Below are 20,000 nucleotides of genomic sequence, written 5' to 3'. Positions count from 1 at the left end.
AGAAAAGTAGCCCAAGAAGCCACTTTGGAGAAAAACAAGCACAAAGTCGCTTAATATAATAAGCAGACTTGGCAACACGCGTAGTAAGCTGGGTTGTAAAACGTGCGCCCCTGGTGTGACTATCATCATCGCAGACCCCTGAACTGTGTTTGTGCCAAGCAGTGGTGTAAAGTAACTAAGAACATTTACTCAAGTCCTGTACTTAAAGGGATATTTCACTTTCAGAAAAACTTTTGGTGATTTTATCATCTACTCAAACCTTTGTGAGCCCCCCAGACCGTTTTTAAGTTGCTCGATTCAGTATTTAGATATTTGATTTTCATTTTATCAGACACGCCCCCTTCCTATACAAACCCATTGGAACTTCAAACTCCATTTTAATCATGTTAGATTCATCAAAAACACCCCTCCTTGGTTCTGGTTACTCACCCTGCCCTCCTAATGCGTGAGGGGGCCGTGTTTTTCCGAGATTTCTTTTCATTTATTTTATTTAATTTTTTTATTGTATTTTATTTTTTCCATTTTCCAAAAAGAATATTAAAAATACATGAAAAAAGTAATTGAAAAAACACGGCCCCCTCGCGTATTAGGGGGGCGGTAGGAGACGGGTGAACCAAGGATGGGTGTTTTTGATGAATCTAACATCGTTAAAATGGAGTTTGAAGTTACAATGGGTTTGTATAGGAAGGGGGCGTGTCTGATAAAATTAATATCTAATATCTAAATACTGAATCAAGCAACTTAAAAACTGTCTGCGGGGCTCACAAAAGCCTGAGTAGACGATACAATCACCAAAAAAAAAATTGAAAGTGAAATATCCCTTTAAGTACAATTTTGAGGTAATTTTTACTTTACTGGAGTGTTTCCAATTGTCTATACTTTTACTCCACTACATCTCAGAGGCAAATGTTGTACTTTTACTCCACTACAAATATTTGAAAACATCAGTTACTAGTTACTTTGCAGATATACATTATTACATTATAAAACATACATTAACCACTTTAGCCCTATTTCATACCTAGGCTATTTGAAAATAGCCGATCTACAAGCTCACAACGCGTCGTGATGTGACGCGTTGTGAGCTTGTAGATCTGCTATTTTCAAACATTTTAGTATGTTTACTGTTGGTACTTTAAGTACATTTTTATACCAATTATTTTGTACTTTTACTAAAGTCAATTTTTAATTCCGGACTTTTTCTTGTAACAGCGTACTTCTACATTGCAGTATTGATACGTTTACTTAAAGTTGTTCTGTGCAGATTTCCCAAAAAACGGCTTTTAGCAGCCTCTGCTGGTCATTACCGTCACTGCAGGCCGTTTCTTTATTACTGCATCACCCAGAATTCCATTCGTTTTCACCGGAAAACGGAAGTGTTTCAAAAAGCGTTCTTTTAATTGTTTTATACGATCTGTGGATCGTTTCTCTTAGCCAGTGGAGCATTAGTTACCGTGAGCTGTGTTTTCTTTTTCTGTTTTTTTTTGTTCTTCAAATCATACAATCTCTTAAAATCAGCGTGAGTTTCCTTTTGTTATTAGTGCGGTAGTTCCTGGCCAAACAGGAAACCGGCGCGGTAGTTCCTGGCCAAACAGGAACCTGGTGCATTTCCGCTTACATTTTCCGGCCAGGTGACGTCATTTTCGAGGGAAAGTCATGCTAGACAGCGTTCAATAGAAAATACATAAATAAAAGGCTTTCGGGGGTGAAATTCATGGAGTGGGTGTTGTGAAACATTTGCCACTCACAAAAGATATACAATTTAACTTTAGTTTTACTGAAAACGTTACCTAGTATTACTTTAAGTAAAACATTTGAATACTTTTTTCCACTACTGGTGCCAAGTTCGGTGCGGTTCGGAACAAGGGCGCGCCTCGTTGAGTCCGGGTGACGTTTTTTGTGACGTCCACCGTCCCGAGGTCGACCCACGCTCTAGGCAACAGTAATATGGCGTTGCTGTGGGCGTGGGTGGATGAGTCAGGGCCCCACATGCTGACACACACACATTACAGTGTCTAGCGTCAGCAGGACATATAGAACATTTATAAAGATGATGTATGAGCCAAGCCGCAGGGCATTTAGCTGCCATACCCCTCACACACACACACACACACACGCACAAACACATAGACACGCGCGCGCACACGTAGAGTGGCCATCCTGACCGGTGATGAAGCTCCAAGGCTGTCAGCAGCTCTGCGGAGACCATTACTCTGTTCTCTGTCACGCACGCACGTGCACACACACACACACACACACACACACACACACACACACACACACACACACACACACACACACACACACACACACACACACACACACACACACACACACACACACCGCCCTACAATAATAGTCCACACAGCTACAGTACATGAACAAACTAAAGCGAGTACGGTATCTATAATAGCAAACACAGCCGTTCAGTAGTGACTAGAGGTGAGTGAAACAAATGAACAAAAGTATATTCTATGTGCAGCGTGAGACAGACAGGCAGGCAGACAGACAGACAGACAGACAGGCAGGCAGGCAGAAAGATAGACAGACAGACAGACAGACAGACAGACAGGCAGACAGACAGACAGACAGACAGGCAGGCAGAAAGATAGACTGACAGACAGACAGACAAGGCGTCCATCTCTCAAATGAAGTCATTTCTGGCTGGGTGTCAGCAGGCACAAGACAGGAGGTCTGACTTATGAGGCTGACAGGGTACATGTGGGAGGAACATGCACGCACGTGCGCACACACACACACACGCGCACGCGCTCACACACACACACACGCACACACACACACACACACACACACACACACACACACACACACACACACACACAGCGTGTGGGACCACTGGCCTTCATGCTGTGTAATAAAGCTGTGTGTCTGTCACACATGACACACACAGCGATATTAATAACACACCCTGCACCTTTTCACTAGATATTAAAAACAGAGCGCGTTGTCGTCGGGCAGAAACCTTGTATGTCCATGATATCATTTTTTTTATAAATGAATTCCCTACTTCCGTCAAACAAGAGTGTAGATTGGCCATTTTCGTTATCTTAAAATGTTTTAAAACAACAATAAAAAAAAAGGAACGGTTTTAAAAAACAGTAAAAGTAGCAGATTTACACGCTTCGAGCTTGAGGATCTGCTATGCAAAAATAGCAGATTTATAAGCTCATAGCGCGGCCGCGCTATGAGCTTATAAATCTGCTATTTTGGAAAAATCGTGAAAATGTGTGCAAATCTTTGAATAATATATATATTTTTTAAAGCGAATATTTTTAACTCAAATCTTTGCTTCTGGGGGGGGTCCCTGGAACAACATGTTTTGAGATGGGGGTCCGCGGCCAAATACATATCAACAAGCTTCAAGCTCGATGATTTGCGACTTTTGATACTTTTGTGTGACACAGTAGTATGACAAAGTAGGGCATAACCAGGGTTGCCAGATCTGCTTATTATAATTTCCCCGCAAAATTGTATTTGAACATAGCCGATCTACAAGCTCACAACGCGTCGCATCGCGGCGCGTTGTGAGCTTGTAGATCTGCTATTTTCAAATAGCTGATGTATATGTTAAAGTGCTCATGTGGCACATAGTCGCTTCTTTTGGGCTGGTTTTCCTAGACCCGGTTGCTTGTTTCTCTCACAGAATCTGGCAACGCAGGGCATAACTTTACGAAAAAACGAAAAAAGTTAGAATATGGAGATAAGAGGTTTTCTGCCCGATAGCGACGACATACAATGTTTCCACCTTGACAGCGACAAAATGAAAAACATGGACTACTGAGAAGGGGAGGAAAAACAAAAGAGAGAGAATTTGTCTGACAAAATGACTGAAAGTCATTGATGTATGAAGTGCTTGAAAGCATCTGCTTAACCCATTAAGGCCCGGGAACGCATCCGTCTGTCATTTTAGATTTGAACCACTTTAACCGTTATCTTATACGTTGCCTATATTGAAAAAAATCACACCCAGTGTGAAGATAGTGGTGCCTTTGATGAGTTAATTAGTGTAGCTGTATTGCATCGTTGTGTTGCAATCAGCTGCAGCTGTTCCCGGTCTTAATGGGTTAAGAAAGAAGAATAAAAAAAACATCACTTGAGTCATAGTCACTTAAATGCACTTGTACTGTCAAAAGTAAAAGTACAAAGTGCTTTTTGCATATTACAAAGAATCAAATGAGCCAGACACTGTCTCTTTGTCTGTCTGTCTGTCTGTCTGTCTGTCTGTCTGTCTGTCTCTTCATCTCCATTGTGGAAAAAGTACTCAGTAAAAGTCCAAAATTCAAAATGTACTTGAGTAAAAGTACAAAAGTATTGTAGGTATACTAGTAGTATTGGTATTACCAAAAGTAAAAGTACTCATTATGCAGAATGTCCCAATGTTTTTCAAGCTATGCGACGCATTGTGAGCTTGTAGATCGGCTATTTTCAAATGGGCGAAATGTGTATAGGGCTGAAGGGGTTAATGTATGTTTTGTAATAATAATCAAAATCTTCAAAGTAAATAGTAACTAAAGTTGTCAAATAATTGTAGTGGAGTAAAAGTACAACATTTGCCTCTGAGATGTAGTGGAGTAGAAGTAAAAGTATTGGACATTGGAAATACTCAAGTAAAGTACAAACACCTCAACATTGTACTTAAGCACAGTACTTGAGTAAATGCACTTAGTTACTTTACACCACTGTCTATCTCTAAGCTTTTATCAACCACCACCTGTTCGTTCGTAAGACGGCGTTGCACGGTGCACATAGCAAATCTACAAGCTCACAACGCGTCACATTGTGTGCAACTTCAGTGACGTCCCCAGGATTTACATTCAGGGCAGGCGAGATCCCCCCCCCCCCCCCCCCCCCCTCTATTACCCCCATAAAATAAAGTTCAACTCAATCGAAAAACGGCAATGTTTTGGCCATTATCTCTGGAACGGAACGTCCAATCTGCTCAGTTCATAAGCTTGTTGGAAATGCATGATTTTGAGGACCTTAAAGGACGACTTCACCACTTTTCAACATATCTTCATATAATAGGTCCTCACTAATGCTTGTGATAAAATGATACAATTTTCTTCTACTTGGTCTGTGTCTCATAGGAGGGCTGTGGACAGTCCAGAAACCCGTCTACCAGTGACATCATCGTTACGCAGGATTTATTTTTCCAAAAAGATTTTTAAAAATGTATTCCGATTTTTATTAAGGCGAGAACAATGGAATCTATTATTGCATTGCAACTTTCCAGGAATACAAAGCCTGCAGTTTATATTAGCTTGGATTCCCCATCGATGATGTCACTGGTAGACGGGTTTCTGAACTGTCTACAGCCCTCCACTGAGACACAGACTGATTAGAAAAAAATTGTACCATTTTATCATGAGCATTAGTGAGGACCTATTATATGAAGATATGTTGAAAAGTGGTGAAGTCGTCCTTTAAGCACGCAATGACACATTTTCGGGTTATTTGTTTTTTTTAGGGGAGTCGACATCTTCTCTGCCTCTACAGTGGGTACGCCACTGTGCAGCTTGTAGATCTGCTATTTGCACAGATATGTTCAGCCCAGTCCAGGGCCTATAGCTAGGGCAGAGGTTCTCTAAGTGGGGTCCAGGGACCAGCAGGGGTCCTTGGAAGGGGGTTCCAGGGAGTCCCCAGCTAAATGAGTAAGTATAGCACCAATTATACGTTGATCAAATCTACAAGGTCTCAGAGATCTGCTATTTTTTGAGGGAGAAAACAAAGGAGAACAAAGTCAAATCTAGACAAACTGTGGGGGAAAAAAAATATTATTTTCTTTGATTTTACTTTTACACAATCTTCTCATACAGGGGTCACTGGTACAAAATCCTTTCAGATGGGGGTCCACAGCCAGAATACATATCAATGTGGGGGTCCTTTACACAAACATGTTTGAGAACCGCTGTGCTAGGGTTTGCACTCCATCACTCTATACTAACCTCGGTCCAGTTAGAGAGAGAGAGAGAGAGAGAGAGAGAGAGAGAGAGAGAGAGAGAGAGAGAGAGAGAGAGAGAGAGAGAGAGAGAGAGAGAGAGAGAGAGAAGAAAGAGACCGAGACCACTGGTGGTCTCATTGTCCCGCTATATGACGTCAATCTGCCTTTCCCCCTGTAACCCTCTCCTCTCCTCTCCTCTCCTCTCCTCCCCTGACATGACACCAGTGTTATTTCTCTATGTGTGGTATTGGTCAAAACAGTGGTGGAAAAAGTACTCTAATGTTTTACTACAGTAAAAAGTACTCTGCTACAAGTAAAAGTCTGGAATTAAAAATGGACTTGAGTAAAAGTACAAAATGATTGGTATCAAAATGTACTTAAAGTGCCAAAAGTAGAAGATCTACAAGCTCATGATATGCTATTGTCAAATAGCCTAGTATATAATAGGGCTAAAGTAACTAAAGTTATTCAAAGGGTTAGTAAATAATTGTAGTGGAGTAAAAGTACAATATTTGCCTCCGAGATGTAGTGGAGTAGAAGTACTGTAAAAGTATAGACAATTGGAAATACTCCGGTAAATTAAAGTAACTCAAAATTGTACTTAACCCTTTAAGACCGGGAACGCATCGGTGTCATTTTAAGATTGCTTTGACTACAGCTCCGCGCTACAAACTTGTAGATCTGCTATTTTTGAAAAATCTTGGAAAATGTGTGCAAATCTTTGAATATATACTTTTTAAAGGCAACATTTGTAACTCAAATCTTTGTTTCTGGGCGGTCCCTGGAATTAAATATTTAATAAAATGTCGCTTTAAAAATATATATATTCGAAAATGTTCACATATTTTCACAATTACAAAAAAAAAAATGTCAAAGAAATCTAAGAAATGACACAGATGCGTTCCCGGTCTTAAAGGGTTAAGTACAGTACTTGAGTAAATGTACTTAGTTACTTTACACCACTGGATTCAAACATCTCAACGTGTCTGGAGTGGACTAACTGAGTAAACCGGGACTAGTGGTCTGTGTCGGACCCCATGTATTTCGAGGATAACAGAGATGCCACTTGTTATTTCGGGGGCAAATTGTTCCACAATGTGAATACATTGTTTTATATTGATGATAGCGCTTGTATCATCACAATTTCACACTCAAGGGTGTGCTTCATCATCATTATTGGCACGCCAACGATGCTTGCCGACCTTGGCACAAGAGGCCCGTTCCTGCCCGCATCACTGTTGGGCCAATCATGATGGTAAAGCACAACCTGGACTTTTGTAAGTGTGTAAGTACCTTTTTGAGTCTGACACTGAAAAGGTCAATGGTTAAAAAAAATAGACACTGTAACCTTTTGCTCTGAAAGGTTAACTATTAACTAAAAAGGAAAACAACGGGATCGGCAGGATTTTAGCTTAAGTGAATTTATTCAAGGCACAAAAATGGTAAATAATAACACACCTCTTGGTTTTTAACTACTGGCCATGTCTCTTTCCCTAACAGATAAAAGAAATGAACAAACAAATCAATGCACAACAATTATGTCACATGCCCCCCCCCAACCCAAACAAAGCCCACTGTCCTTTGTAACCCCGCAGATCGCAATTCAAATATAAACAGTAAACAGACACGCATGCGCACGGTGGTTAGAAGCCGGCTATTCAAATAATAAATAGTCCCCGGGATCGTCCTCTTCTTGTCACGCTTCCGCGAACGCACAGTTCCTTAATCCAAATGAAATGAAAAGTCTCTTCCGCCCGAATAATAACTAAAGTTCGGGGGACCCCTATAATTTGTAATCCACTTAGAACTGGCTGCTTGGTATTGTCTCACCGGCCTCGGCTCCTCCCGACTGCAACACCTACCAGCGTCTCGTAGACACAACGCCACAGCGCTCGAGTTCCACGGCAGCAACGGTAGGTCCTCTCCTCCGCGAGTCCGCTGGGCTCGAAGGTTCGTTGGTTGTAGGCAGCAGTTTACTACCCCGTTTAAACTTTGTTCGGTAAACGGCATAAACTGGCGCCTCGGAGATCTCCGCTTTCCCACCCGTTCCCTCTGGTACACAGGTTGTTTGTTCGATTCCCCCTCCCCCCGTGCCACACCTCTATTTGTAAAGTCGGGTGGCTCCAATGTTCCAATCACCCATAGGAAATGTCAACATGTTACATATCAATCAGATACAATAACATCCATAGATCAAGCAGATAAATATAATAAATATAATGTGCATTTGTCACAACACACACTTTTGACACACACACACACGCACGCACGCACACACGCACCAAATATATTCTAATAGTATTATTAGCTCACTGGCTATGAATGTTTTTTTCCAGTCGTGGCTGCCAGTTCCCACCTGATGTTGTGTGGGAGTCCAGACTGCTCCAGACCATACTGTATAACTGCCAGCTTGCATAAGGTCTTCATACTGACACTTAAGTCTAAGATGTGCGTTTGCCAATCGACAAAGCAGATGATACGATCTCCCACCACGCAACAGTCATGCTTATTAACCCTACGAGGGCGTGTCCCCTTGGGGTTAACCCTCGTCCAGGAGAAGGTCCCTGGATTCAATTTCCAAACACTTATGACATTAGGGCTGCGGACATATGTGTCGCTGTTTTCAATTATGTACAGCTCTCCATTGTAAGCAAAGGCTGAATGAGAAGCGAGTGCTTCTGGAAGGAGCTGTGTGGACCGTATGCTCAGCCAGCGGTTGGTCTCTGTATCAAACACACTGATGTTGTTGTTTGGGGGCCACTTTCCCCCAATTACAAACATCCTCATCCCGATGATGGTGGCAGAGTGGCCACCAGAGGTGGCAGAGTGGCGAACACCTCTGGTGTTAATCAAAGACCAGGCCATCGTGGTGGTGTCCAACTTGTAGATGGTCATTCCTCCTCCATAGACATACATGACCGTCCCCAAGACACAGGCTGAGTGATCCGCCCAGCCCTTTGGAGCAGTACCAGAAAACCTTAGCTTCAACCATGTGTGGGTGTCGACGTCAAAGCAGTACTCCCATGTGTTGACCGAACCCCAGAAGTAGATGATATCTTCTATCAGCACAGCTGTGTGGGCGTTAAGCACAGAGGGGACAACAAGGCAACGTTCTCCTCTTCCACTTGTTGTCACCGTGTACTTACATCCTCCCCAGATGTAGGTATTGTTTTCTATCGGCACAGCTCTGTGTCCCCAACTATCGGAGGGACCCTCAAGTTCTCCTCTTCCGTTTGTCACAGGAGGCAACTTCACCCAGCGCCAAGTCACTGTGTTGAAGACGCGCACAGCAATCTGACCCTTCATGTTCATGTCGGACTCTCCAAAGCAATACACCTTTAGTCCCACTGCTACTGCATGACTGGGTGCCAAAGATCCAGCAGGTGTCACCATCCATTGCGACATCTGGCTGTCTGTGAGTCTGTCTGTGCGTGTGTCTGTCTCTCTTTACTATTCTGCCGTCTCTGTCTCTCTTCGCTATCCCGCTTTCTTCGGCTCTCTCTCGTCACAATGGCGTGATGTCTAAGCATGCTGCATCACATTATAAAGGCTGACCAGAGCAATGGTTTGATGTCTAATTAGGACGTCGCTGCTGTGATGTCAGTCATCTCCATATTTGGGCAAAGATACAGCCCACTCCGAGACCTCCATTGACCTGGCCTACTGGCAGTGTCCAGTGGTTCGCACGCACGCACGCACGCACGCACGCACGCACGCACGCACGCACTCACGCACACACACACACACACACACACACACACACACACACACACACAGACACACACACACACACACACACACACACACACACACACACACACACACACACACACACACACACGGAGGTGCATGAAGTTAGCATAAGTAAGTAAGCAATCTTGAGGACAGACAAGTGAAGCTGAGAGGGAGAAAGTGTTGGGAGAGACAGACAGTAGGAAAGCTGAGAGGGAGACAGTGTAGGAGAGACAGACAGTAGGGAAGCTGAGAGGGAGACAGTGTAGGAGAGACAGACAGTAGGAAAGCTGGGAGGGATACAGTCTAGGAGAGACAGACAGTAGGGAAGCTGAGAGGGTGTCTCCCTTTAACATGTACTTGCTTGGTTTCCCCCAATAAATCATGATGTATATCCTATTTTTGGCAAACTATTAGTTAATTAATATAACAACTCAGTTGAAAAGAAACAAAAGAAAAGATCGGCAGTCGACTCAGACACCCCTTGACTGATTAGTCGACTATTGGAATAATAGTTGTGTCTGTGCTAATGCTGTCTGTAGGAGAGGCTGAGAGCAGGAAAGCTGACAGGTAGACATCATGTGGAAGACAGACAGTAGGCAAGCAGAGAGAGAGAGACAGTGCAGGAGAAACAGACAGCTGGAAAGCTGATAGGGAGACAGTGGGAGAAGACAGACAGTTTATGTGATCCTTCATCATCACATGACCTCAAGTCACTTGAGTACAATTTGGAGGAACTTTTGCTTTACTTCCATGTGTTGATACCTGATGCTCTAGATTTAGATTATTATTACAAAAGATGAATAAACCAATTAAGTCCCATTTTATACTGGAGCTTTTTTTTTAAAACAGCAGATCTACAAGCTCACAAAGTGAAATGAGCCATCCAAAATGACTTCCGTACTTTTGTACTCAAGTAAAATGTTGAATTCAAGCCTTTTACTTGTAACATAGAATGTCTGTATTGTGGTATTTCTACTTTTACTTAAGAAAAAAGGTATTTCATCCACCAGTGTCTCAAAGTGTGCTAACCATTATGACAAACACAATCTACACAAAACCCATACCGAAAAAAAACTAGAGAGTGTGCATACAAAGTTTTACACTGATCGGTGCAGTTATAGGTAAAAACACGAATCGGCCTGTCACAGCGCCACCATGAGGCAGATTTGAACATTTTCAAATGGCATTTCTTCCTCGGCCTAATGGGAATGTGTGTGCAAAATCTCAGGGAAATTGCATGCTGTGTTCATGATTTGAGGCATTTTGTTCGAAACAGAGTACTCCTGCAAACTTTGAAAGACAATTTTTGCCAATCAAGATGGAATATGAAAAATCTGAAATGAACCGTTTCTTTTAATGACTATAGAAATACTGTGTACCGATTTGGGGGATTTTTGGCCAAAATTTGTAGGAGTACTGTTCAAAAATGTGTTTTGCACAAATCGGCCTCCTGGTGGCGCTATAAAAGGCCCATGTGAAAAATTTGGAGCAGAGGTTCGGCTTTGGCACCCAGGGAGCGTGTGTGCACAGTTTCGCTGCGATCAAGCCAACGGTGCCAGAGATTAGCTGTACACAGACAAGACAGAATGACACACACACACACACACGGACGGACGGACGGACAGGGGGTAAAACATACTCTCTCGCCATGCCTTTCGGCCTGGCGGAGACAACAAAACAAACAACAACAATGACAACTTTTGAACCATATCTTGAGAGATTATGACATACATGAGTCAGTACTGCAGTACTCTGACTGGCCAGTAGGTGGTGCATGGTACCAAGACATCATCTACTTCAGGGCAAATCAACAGGAGGAGACGGTCAAGTGCAGTGTGTGTGTGTGTGTGTGTGTGTGTGTGTGTGTGTGTGTGTGTGTGTGTGTGTGTGTGTGTGTGTGTGTGTGTGTGTGTGTGTGTGTGTGTGTGTGTGTGTGTGTGTGTGTGTCTGCTCGCTCTACTTGCGAGGTAGAACAGGGGAGATAGACATTGTGAGGGTTAGGAGTACTTATTTACACAATTTGAATAGAACTATATTGTATTTTTGACTCCACTAGATTTCTAGGAAGGGACTTTTTGGACCCAAAATTACCAACAAAAAAAAATGAACTAACCACTTCAACACTATTACAATAGGCTCTATTCACAGCAGCCATATTATCACTTCCTTCACAGGTGTTACAAATGACACTAATGAAGGCTCTGTTCCATTCCATTCTGACCCCCATAACTCTGAGAGTGTACACATTTGTACACTCTTAGAGTTACACACCTGTAAGGGGCCATTTGGAAGGTTTCCAGTGAGCCAACATGATACAATATCAGCACCCTGACTCTGTTTGACCAGAATGGAACAGAGCCTTCATTAGTATCATTGGTAACACCTGTGAATGTCTTCATAATATGGCTGCTGTGAATAGAGCCTATAGCCACTCTACAAGCTCACAACGTGTCAGGTTAAGAACCACTGGTCTTAAAATGACAAAGTATATCTACGTAGGTACTTTCCGGCACAGGTCGTGATGATGTTTCAAGCAGTCTGAAGACGTAATTGGAAAACGACGGGCTGAGAGGTTGTAACGAACTCATCCAATTAAGACAAGAGGTAACTCCGCCCCCCAGGAGGCCGTTATAACTGTTGAAGGAGACAAGACGAGCAGCCAATGGACTGGAGATACGCACGGTGGGTCAAAGGACTGTGTGTGTGTGTGTGTGTGTGTGTGTGTGTGTGTGTGTGTGTGTGTGTGTGTGTGTGTGTGTGTGTGTGTGTGTGTGTGTGTGTGTGTGTGTGTGTGTGTTGGTGCAGTGGTGGAAAAAGTACTCAAATGTTTTACTTAAGTAAAAGTATCAATACTGCAATGTAGAAGTACACTGTTACAAGTAAAAGTCCAGAATTCTAAATGTACTTGAGTAAAAGTACAAAAGTCTCACTCACTGCATTATTACGTTGCTTATTTCTAACCTAACATGTTTTCAGAAACATATTGTAGTGTGCTGATTAAGTTTAAAATGAGCAATACACTGTCTGGATGTCAACTTGAAAGAGATTCCACACGGAGTAGCCCTGTAATTAAAATCAGGTGTGTTTGGAGGAACGTGCAGATATGGGAATCACACAGGTGAATGACATCAACATTCACCTTTATTCATAAGGGTCTATCTATGTCATCACACAGTACGTTTTCGTTTGACAGGTAGTAATTAAGATTGGACTTTTATGCACTTTTGATATAACAATACACACAAATGTATGTAAACTAAAATTGCATCTATTGTTAGGCATGTCCATATTATCACCACGGATATGCACAGCTAAATACAAACTTAAAAAAAAAAGAATTCACCACTTCTTTAACAATCTTACCATCTTTTCTTGACAAATATTTGGGGGCCCACTTGCAATATCCTCCTTGGGCCCACAGGTTCAGAACCCAGCTGTATAATACCCTGGTTTGCCTCGGCGATCGATTTGCCATATTAGGGATATAAACAGACACCGCAGCTTAGCGGATTGGTCAGACTTTACATGACGTCTGTAGTTATATAAGTGGACACGCTCATAACAGTAGTGCATTATTTTGCAAAGAAGGACTCCGTCACTCAAAGGCATCCACTGTTCTGCTGGTGTGTAAACATATTACGCTGGAGGTTCAAACAGAGATCAAAGATGGCCCATCACTACACTCTGGTAACGGGACAGAAGGCAGAGGAGTCCCACGCGTACATCCTGAATCCTACTGGTGTGCACGTCTTCAACACGGCCACGCGCTGGAAAGAGTTGGCCTCCGTGACAACTGGAAAGGAACACGTCCCAGAGGTAAACGTGTGCATGTCCATGTGCAGCCGCACTGGCCCAACAGCTGTGCTGATAGAAGATATAATATACATCTGGGGAGGGCGTAAATACAACAGACAGTGGTACTGCAACACACTTTGCACATTTGATGTCCATGTCCACAGATCGTTAAGGACCGAGATTCATGGGACTGCTCCAGGGGGGAGGGAGGGCCACTCAGCCTGTGTCTTGGGCAAGGTCATGTTTATATTTGGAGGATACAATGAGTGGACAAGATGCAATAATGACATCTACAAGTTGGACACCACCACAATGGTCTGGTCTTCAGTTAACACCAGAGACACCCCGCCTTCAGGTTACCCTTCCACATGTCACTCTTCCACCATCATCAGGTGGGAACTGGCAGCCATGACTAAACGAAACTACAAAACTGCAAAGAAAGTAAATGAAGATTAAAATGGCAGGTGCTGGGCAGACACAGATATAAAAATCACACCTGTGTGAAGGTAGCGGCGCCTTTGATATATTTTGTCATAGATACTCATCTAATTCTATATTCATGACATCACAGTGATGTCATGAATAGTAACATAGTGATGTCATGAATAGTGACCAATCAGAACGTTGACGGACCTGACCAATCAGAACGTTGACGGACCTGACCAATCAGAACCTTGGCGTGCCTGACCAATCAGAACGTTGACGGACCTGACCAATCAGAACCTTGGCGAGCCTGACCAATCAGAACGTTGACGCAAAAGCCAGGTATAGAGGGCTAATATCCGCTCTATAGCGCCGCTAAAAAGGAGGAATAGAGTCTGCACACAGGCTTAAGCTAAGATAATATTCATTGGGATTACCACCCAGGTGACGTTGGTAGACGTTATAATACAGTTATTAAATTATGACCACTAAAAAAATATAAATAAAACAAATAAAACAGTCATCTATGAGAGTTGTTCCCATTTCTTTTTAGCTCGAGACCCAACTAATGCAAATAGCAGATCAGCTATTTTCACTACTCATTTTTCTTTCTTTTTTTTTCAATTAAAACAAAATGTAGGAAATGGAGAGAAAATAAAGGGGAAATTCACTCGCGACCCACAAAAATGGGCCCGCGACCCACACATCCCGAGCCACTGTTTGGGAAACGGTGAGCTATGACAAGGTTTCAGCCAAACCAGAGTCCCTTTGACTTCCATCATAACAACAACAACATCAACAACACCACCTACGAGTGGGAGGGGACAATCATACTTGTTTCTTTCTTTGTTTTCCCTTTATTTGTTTTTAGCACCAATGCGGCCAGCCGTCTAGAGCAGTGGTTCTCAACCTTTTTCATTTTAAAGACTCCCAGTTTGATATGCATGTTATACCACTTATTTTCCCTCTGGTACCCCAATCTACACTGTAAAAAGTGTTCTCGGTGTTCATTTAACTCAGAGAGCTCAGAGGTTGTACACTCTCAGAGTTACAGACCCATAAGGGTCCATTTGGACCACCTGGTGGTCCCCGGACCCGACATTGAAAGCCAGTGGTGTAGCATAATAATAATGATAACCTAAAATGTATTTATAAGTGAAGAAAAATGAAATGTCGGCACACGGTAGGATGCTCTCCCGTCTTGTCTTTATTATTTTAACCAAACAACAACGTTTCATCCATGCAGGCCTTAAAGTTCTTGATGAATGTGTTGATTTGTTTTTGGGTCAGGCACCGTGTTTAAAGAAACAGTGAGGATGTGCATATCCTATTCCTTTTTCCATAAACTTTTCAAAACAAAGTTACAAAGTGCAAACAAGTATTACTATACTTGTGAGGACCAAACGTTCCCCACAAGTACAGTGAAATGTGATAAATTAACAGTCAGGTTGTGGTTAGGCTGGATTTGACATTTAAAATGTAGGTTTAGGGATTAGAGATAGAGTCATGCCTTATTCATACTTTGTTGCACGTGTGTGTTGAGTAACGGAAAATAGCGGGTCTACAAACTCACACTAGATCTGCTGTTTTTCGGCTTTAGGCTTAAATGGTTAAAAATGGCACGTATAAAAGAATGCCATTTACTGTGTGTGTGTGTGTGTGTGTGTGTGTGTGTGTGTGTGTGTGTGTGTGTGTGTGTGTGTGTGTGTGTGTGCGTGCGTGCGTGCGTGCGTGCGTGCGTGCGTGCGTGCGTGCGTGCGTGCGTGCGTGCGTGCGTGCGTGCGTGCGTGCGTGTGTGTGTGTGCATGTAACTCACACCAGCACGGGCCTGACGGCGTTGTTCATGTTGCCGTAGGCGGCGCGCCCCAGCAGCTCTCTGAAGCAGCTCTCCGCCAGCGCCGCCGGGTTCTCCTCCCCCTCTACCCCCTCCACACCGCCCGAACCTGGAGGGGTGCTGGGGTGGCCCGCCCTGCAGGGAGGAAGAGAGAGAAAATCATTTGTATGAACACATTCACTGCCAGGGGCTTTCTACTATTGGCAGGTGGCTTCTGCCAGCATTTTAAAACCTTCTGAATCATTTTTCAAGGAACCACAGAATATTTATCTCCAGTATGATCGATCCCCTGATGGTTGCTAATCACGGAGGGTTTCACTGTGCTTAAGTGGAGGAAAAAAAATGTCATCGTGACCTCCAGTTCTCTTGTTGTACCCATTTGAACATAGCATGTTTGGCCAAAAATACATAGTAAAACACAGGAGCCGAGATACAGGATTTTAAAGTCAACCAGGAAGTGAACTGGAGCAGTAAATCTTCGGATCACGTTATCTTGGGTTCTGGACGTTTTTCAAAAAGATAAATAAAAGAAATGACGGACATATCCGTCAATGGCGGTGAATGTGTCCACACTTAACTCACTGAGTGCCATTAACGTGTTTCACATGTTTTTACCGCTATGGCGCTGGGTGCCATTAACACATCAACCGCCAAGAACGTAGTCCTACGGTCCGTTAAATCCAACTGTTAAGCGCCGAGACCGTAGTGCTACGGTCCGGGTGCTTTTTCCTTTTTCATTTAGACACTTCAGCTCAGAAATAACCAGACCGTAATGAACCATTTACCATTTATTTAACATATAACCGTTACCATATATGCAATGATATTGCAATCAAGTTTGGCGGTGTGACTCTGCTCATGTGATATAAGAAGATTCCCTGTGCAAAATGACACAGATCTTCAATCACAAACCCCCTGAGCAGAGCGTAATACAATTATAACATCACACAACAGTTATAACACAACAGTTATAAACACAACAGTTATTACACAACAGTTATAACATGACCAACATTAAACCCTTAATGTACAACCATCACCATAGTACGACGCCATCTACAGAACTATCCTGCCAACATCAGATGCCAGGGAGGAGGCCGGGGAGGTGGAGGAGTTTTGACACTGACAGCTGAACAACCGGCACTGACAGCTAAGCACGTAGAATGAACAGAGAACTGGGGCTGCTTAAATGGACCACCAGAGTTGCACTGTGGGTATATGGGGGCGTGAGTGAGTTAGCTTGTAGCGAATGAGAATGACAAGAGGTTGAACGTATGACTTAAAGGAGTACAACTGAATAGCTTGATAGCGAATGGGGGGGGGTCCGGGGAGTATGAATGAAGTAAATAAACATTCTGCCTTCCGTGTCTACATGAACTATCGTTACACTGAATTTTTCGAAAAAAAAAATGTTTTTCAATTTTCTAGGGGGACCATTTTCAGTGTAACACCACCGGAAGTCGACCGGAAGTGCGATCCCATTTTTTGTTTCCCGTCGGCCTCCATTCTAAGTAGCACACTAAAAGCCTTGTAAAACCTGTGTAGTTTTTTCCTCCTCGCATTTCCCATGTTAACATAAACGGTCAGAACTCAAACATGGCGGCTCCGTTTGACACGTGGTCTGGACTAATAGACGCAGGGACATGTGCACGTTGTTTACAAACAGTCCATCGCGCATTCTAAAGGATTTTAACGGGGCCTATGGCGACTTGAAAAAAACTAAAAACAACAATAAAACCTTGGCACTGGTGAGTAGATTATGAGATTAGCCCTTGGCGGTGGATGTGTTAATGTGTTTGACGTGTTTTTGAAAAAAAAGTTAAAAAAAAAAAAAAAAAAATATATATATATATTTTTTTTTTGAAAAACATGTTCAGAACCCAAGATATCATCATCTGAAGAAGTGCAGCTCCATCCACTCCTTGTTTAACTTAGAACTGAAAAAGGCTGTATCTCGCTTCCTAAGCACTTTTTGTTTTCTGTGAAAAAAACTCTGGCACTTTTCAGAATCAATTCTGAAATAATTCTGGCAATCCTGGCACTCAGGGAGTTAAACCCAGAGGTGGAAGAAATACTCACATGTTTTACTTAAGTAAAAGTACCAATAATGCAATGTAGATATCCTCTGTTACAAGCAAAGGCCTGTAATTCAAAATTTACTTGAGTAAAAGTACAAAAGTATTGGTATCAAAAGGTACTTAAAGTACCAAAAGTAAAAGTATTCATTACGCGGAATGTCCCATTTCACACGTTTTGTAATGTATAAAACTCTTTTGAAAATAGCAGATCTACAAGAAATGTATATAGGATTGAAGTGGTTTATAATGTTTTAATAATAATAAAAATCTACAAAGTAACTAGCAACTACAGTTTTCAAATAATTGTAGTGGAGTAAAAGTACAATATTTGCCTCTGAGATGTAGTGGAGTAGAAGTAAAAGTACTGAAAACTGGACATACTCCAGTAAAGTAAAAGTACCTCAAATCACTGAGTGCCAGAATTATTTCTGGCTGTGTCTGGCCAGTGCGATTTATTTTTCCTTCTTTTTTTTTACGTAAAAAAAAAAGTGCTTAGGAAGGCGAGATACAGCCTTTTTCAGTTATAAGTTAAACAAGGAGTGGATGGAGCTGCAAATCTTCAGATAATGGTATCTTGGCTTCTTTTTTTTGTGTACTATTTTTTTCAAAAACACGTGAAACACGTGATTGGCACGTTGCACCATAGCGGTAAAACACGTGAAACACGATTTGGCACTCAATGAGTTAAGTACATTCTTTGAGTAAATTTACTTAGTTACTTTACACCACTGCTTAAACCCCATACATTGTTCACCAGTCTCTCAGGGCTCACACACACACACACACACACACACACACACACACACACACACACACACACACGTGCGCGCGCGCACGGATTGAATGAATGGGACATGTCGCTTCCAGCAGCGCTGTCCAATCAATCGTGTGACCTAACAAAACAACACCGGCTGTTTTTAAACAATTAACACAGCTTCAAGGAGGACACTAATTAGTTAATTAGTGACATCAGTGCAGCGATGTAGCAGGGAGAAGCTTCCCCTCAAGGCTTTCTGACAAAAAACTTGGCCACAACACATGGGAGTGCCGAAGTCCTTTTTTTCTTAAACCCGCTCTCCTACAACACGGTTAAATAGCACGTATTGACATTCGTACGTAGGCGACTAGAAAACCCGAAAAGCCGTGGATAGGAGCCGCGAATTCCCACCATTGACTTTGTTACGTTTTGGACAGTGTCAGAGGCGCGCAGTCTCAAGCGAACTGGAGCCACAAGAAGGACCACCGAGCGAGCTAAAGCGAGCAAGTTGCCGTCCCGAGCGTGCGACGTTCGCTCGAGCCCAACTCAGCGCCGTCAAAGTTATGTACCGATAGGCCCAGAATCGTAAATCATGGTTGTGGGGACTGCTCTGCTTCCGGGTTGCAACCATGTTATTTCACCGTGGGATTCGCGGCTCCTATGCACGGTCGTTTTCTAGTCGTCTATTTACGGAATTGCCAATCCCTGCTATTTCACCGTGTTCTGTGAGATCAGGTTGCCACACTACACCGCCTACTTGTGCCGGTGATATTTGTCACTCCACGCATTCCTACAAGCTGGGACGGCACCTGTCAGCAGTGTTGGAAGTGTAGGAATTAACTGGTATAACAACTAAATTGACTAGTTGACTAAATGGTAAAAAAAACTAAAATGCATTATGTCAGAAATTGAAACAACAATATAAGACAAGACCAAATAGTAAGCTTAATATGTAATAGTATCCCCCCACAGTGTATCCATCTCCACACGTGAAGCATGTAAGGCGGGAATTTCACCCATTTTGGGGAGAGCAAAACGATAATCAAAGTTTTTTTCTTCACCTCACCTCCTTCAGGCAGGATGTGAGGGGAAGTAGGCAAAAGACTGAACACAAGAACACAAAAAAATAGTAGTGCAAAGAAGAAGAAAAGATTCTAAAAATAGATTTTTGTTCACATGGAAACCAGAGAGAGAGAGAGAGAGAGAGAGGGAGAGAGAGAGAGAGAGAGAGAGAGAGAGAGAGAGAGAGAGAGAGAGAGAGAGAGAGAGAGAGAGAGAGAGAGAGAGAGAGAGAGAGAGAGAGAGAGAGAGAGAGAGAGAGAGAGAGAGAGAGAGAGAGAGAGAGAGAGAGAGAGAGAGAGAGAGAGAGAGAGAGAGAGAGAGGAGAACGGGAGACGAGAAAGGGAGAGAGAGAGG

At 42.8% G+C, this 20,000-nt stretch overlaps 1 protein-coding gene across 1 annotated transcript in view; it reads right to left on the bottom strand.

The window, feature by feature from the left end:
- Positions 1-20,000, bottom strand: part of efr3a (EFR3 homolog A) — a 99,462-nt gene that overhangs the window by 32,661 nt on the left and 46,801 nt on the right. Inside the window, 1 exon segment of the mRNA XM_084056353.1 lies at positions 15,732-15,884. Within this exon segment, the coding sequence (XP_083912479.1) occupies positions 15,732-15,884 (153 nt within the window).

This window comes from Gymnoscopelus microlampas (genome assembly GCF_963454915.1).
Source record: "Gymnoscopelus microlampas genome assembly, chromosome: 5".
Taxonomy (NCBI): Eukaryota; Metazoa; Chordata; class Actinopteri; order Myctophiformes; family Myctophidae; genus Gymnoscopelus; species Gymnoscopelus microlampas.
Note: the sequence above shows the minus strand (reverse complement) of the source record. Positions and strands in the feature narration are given on the sequence as shown.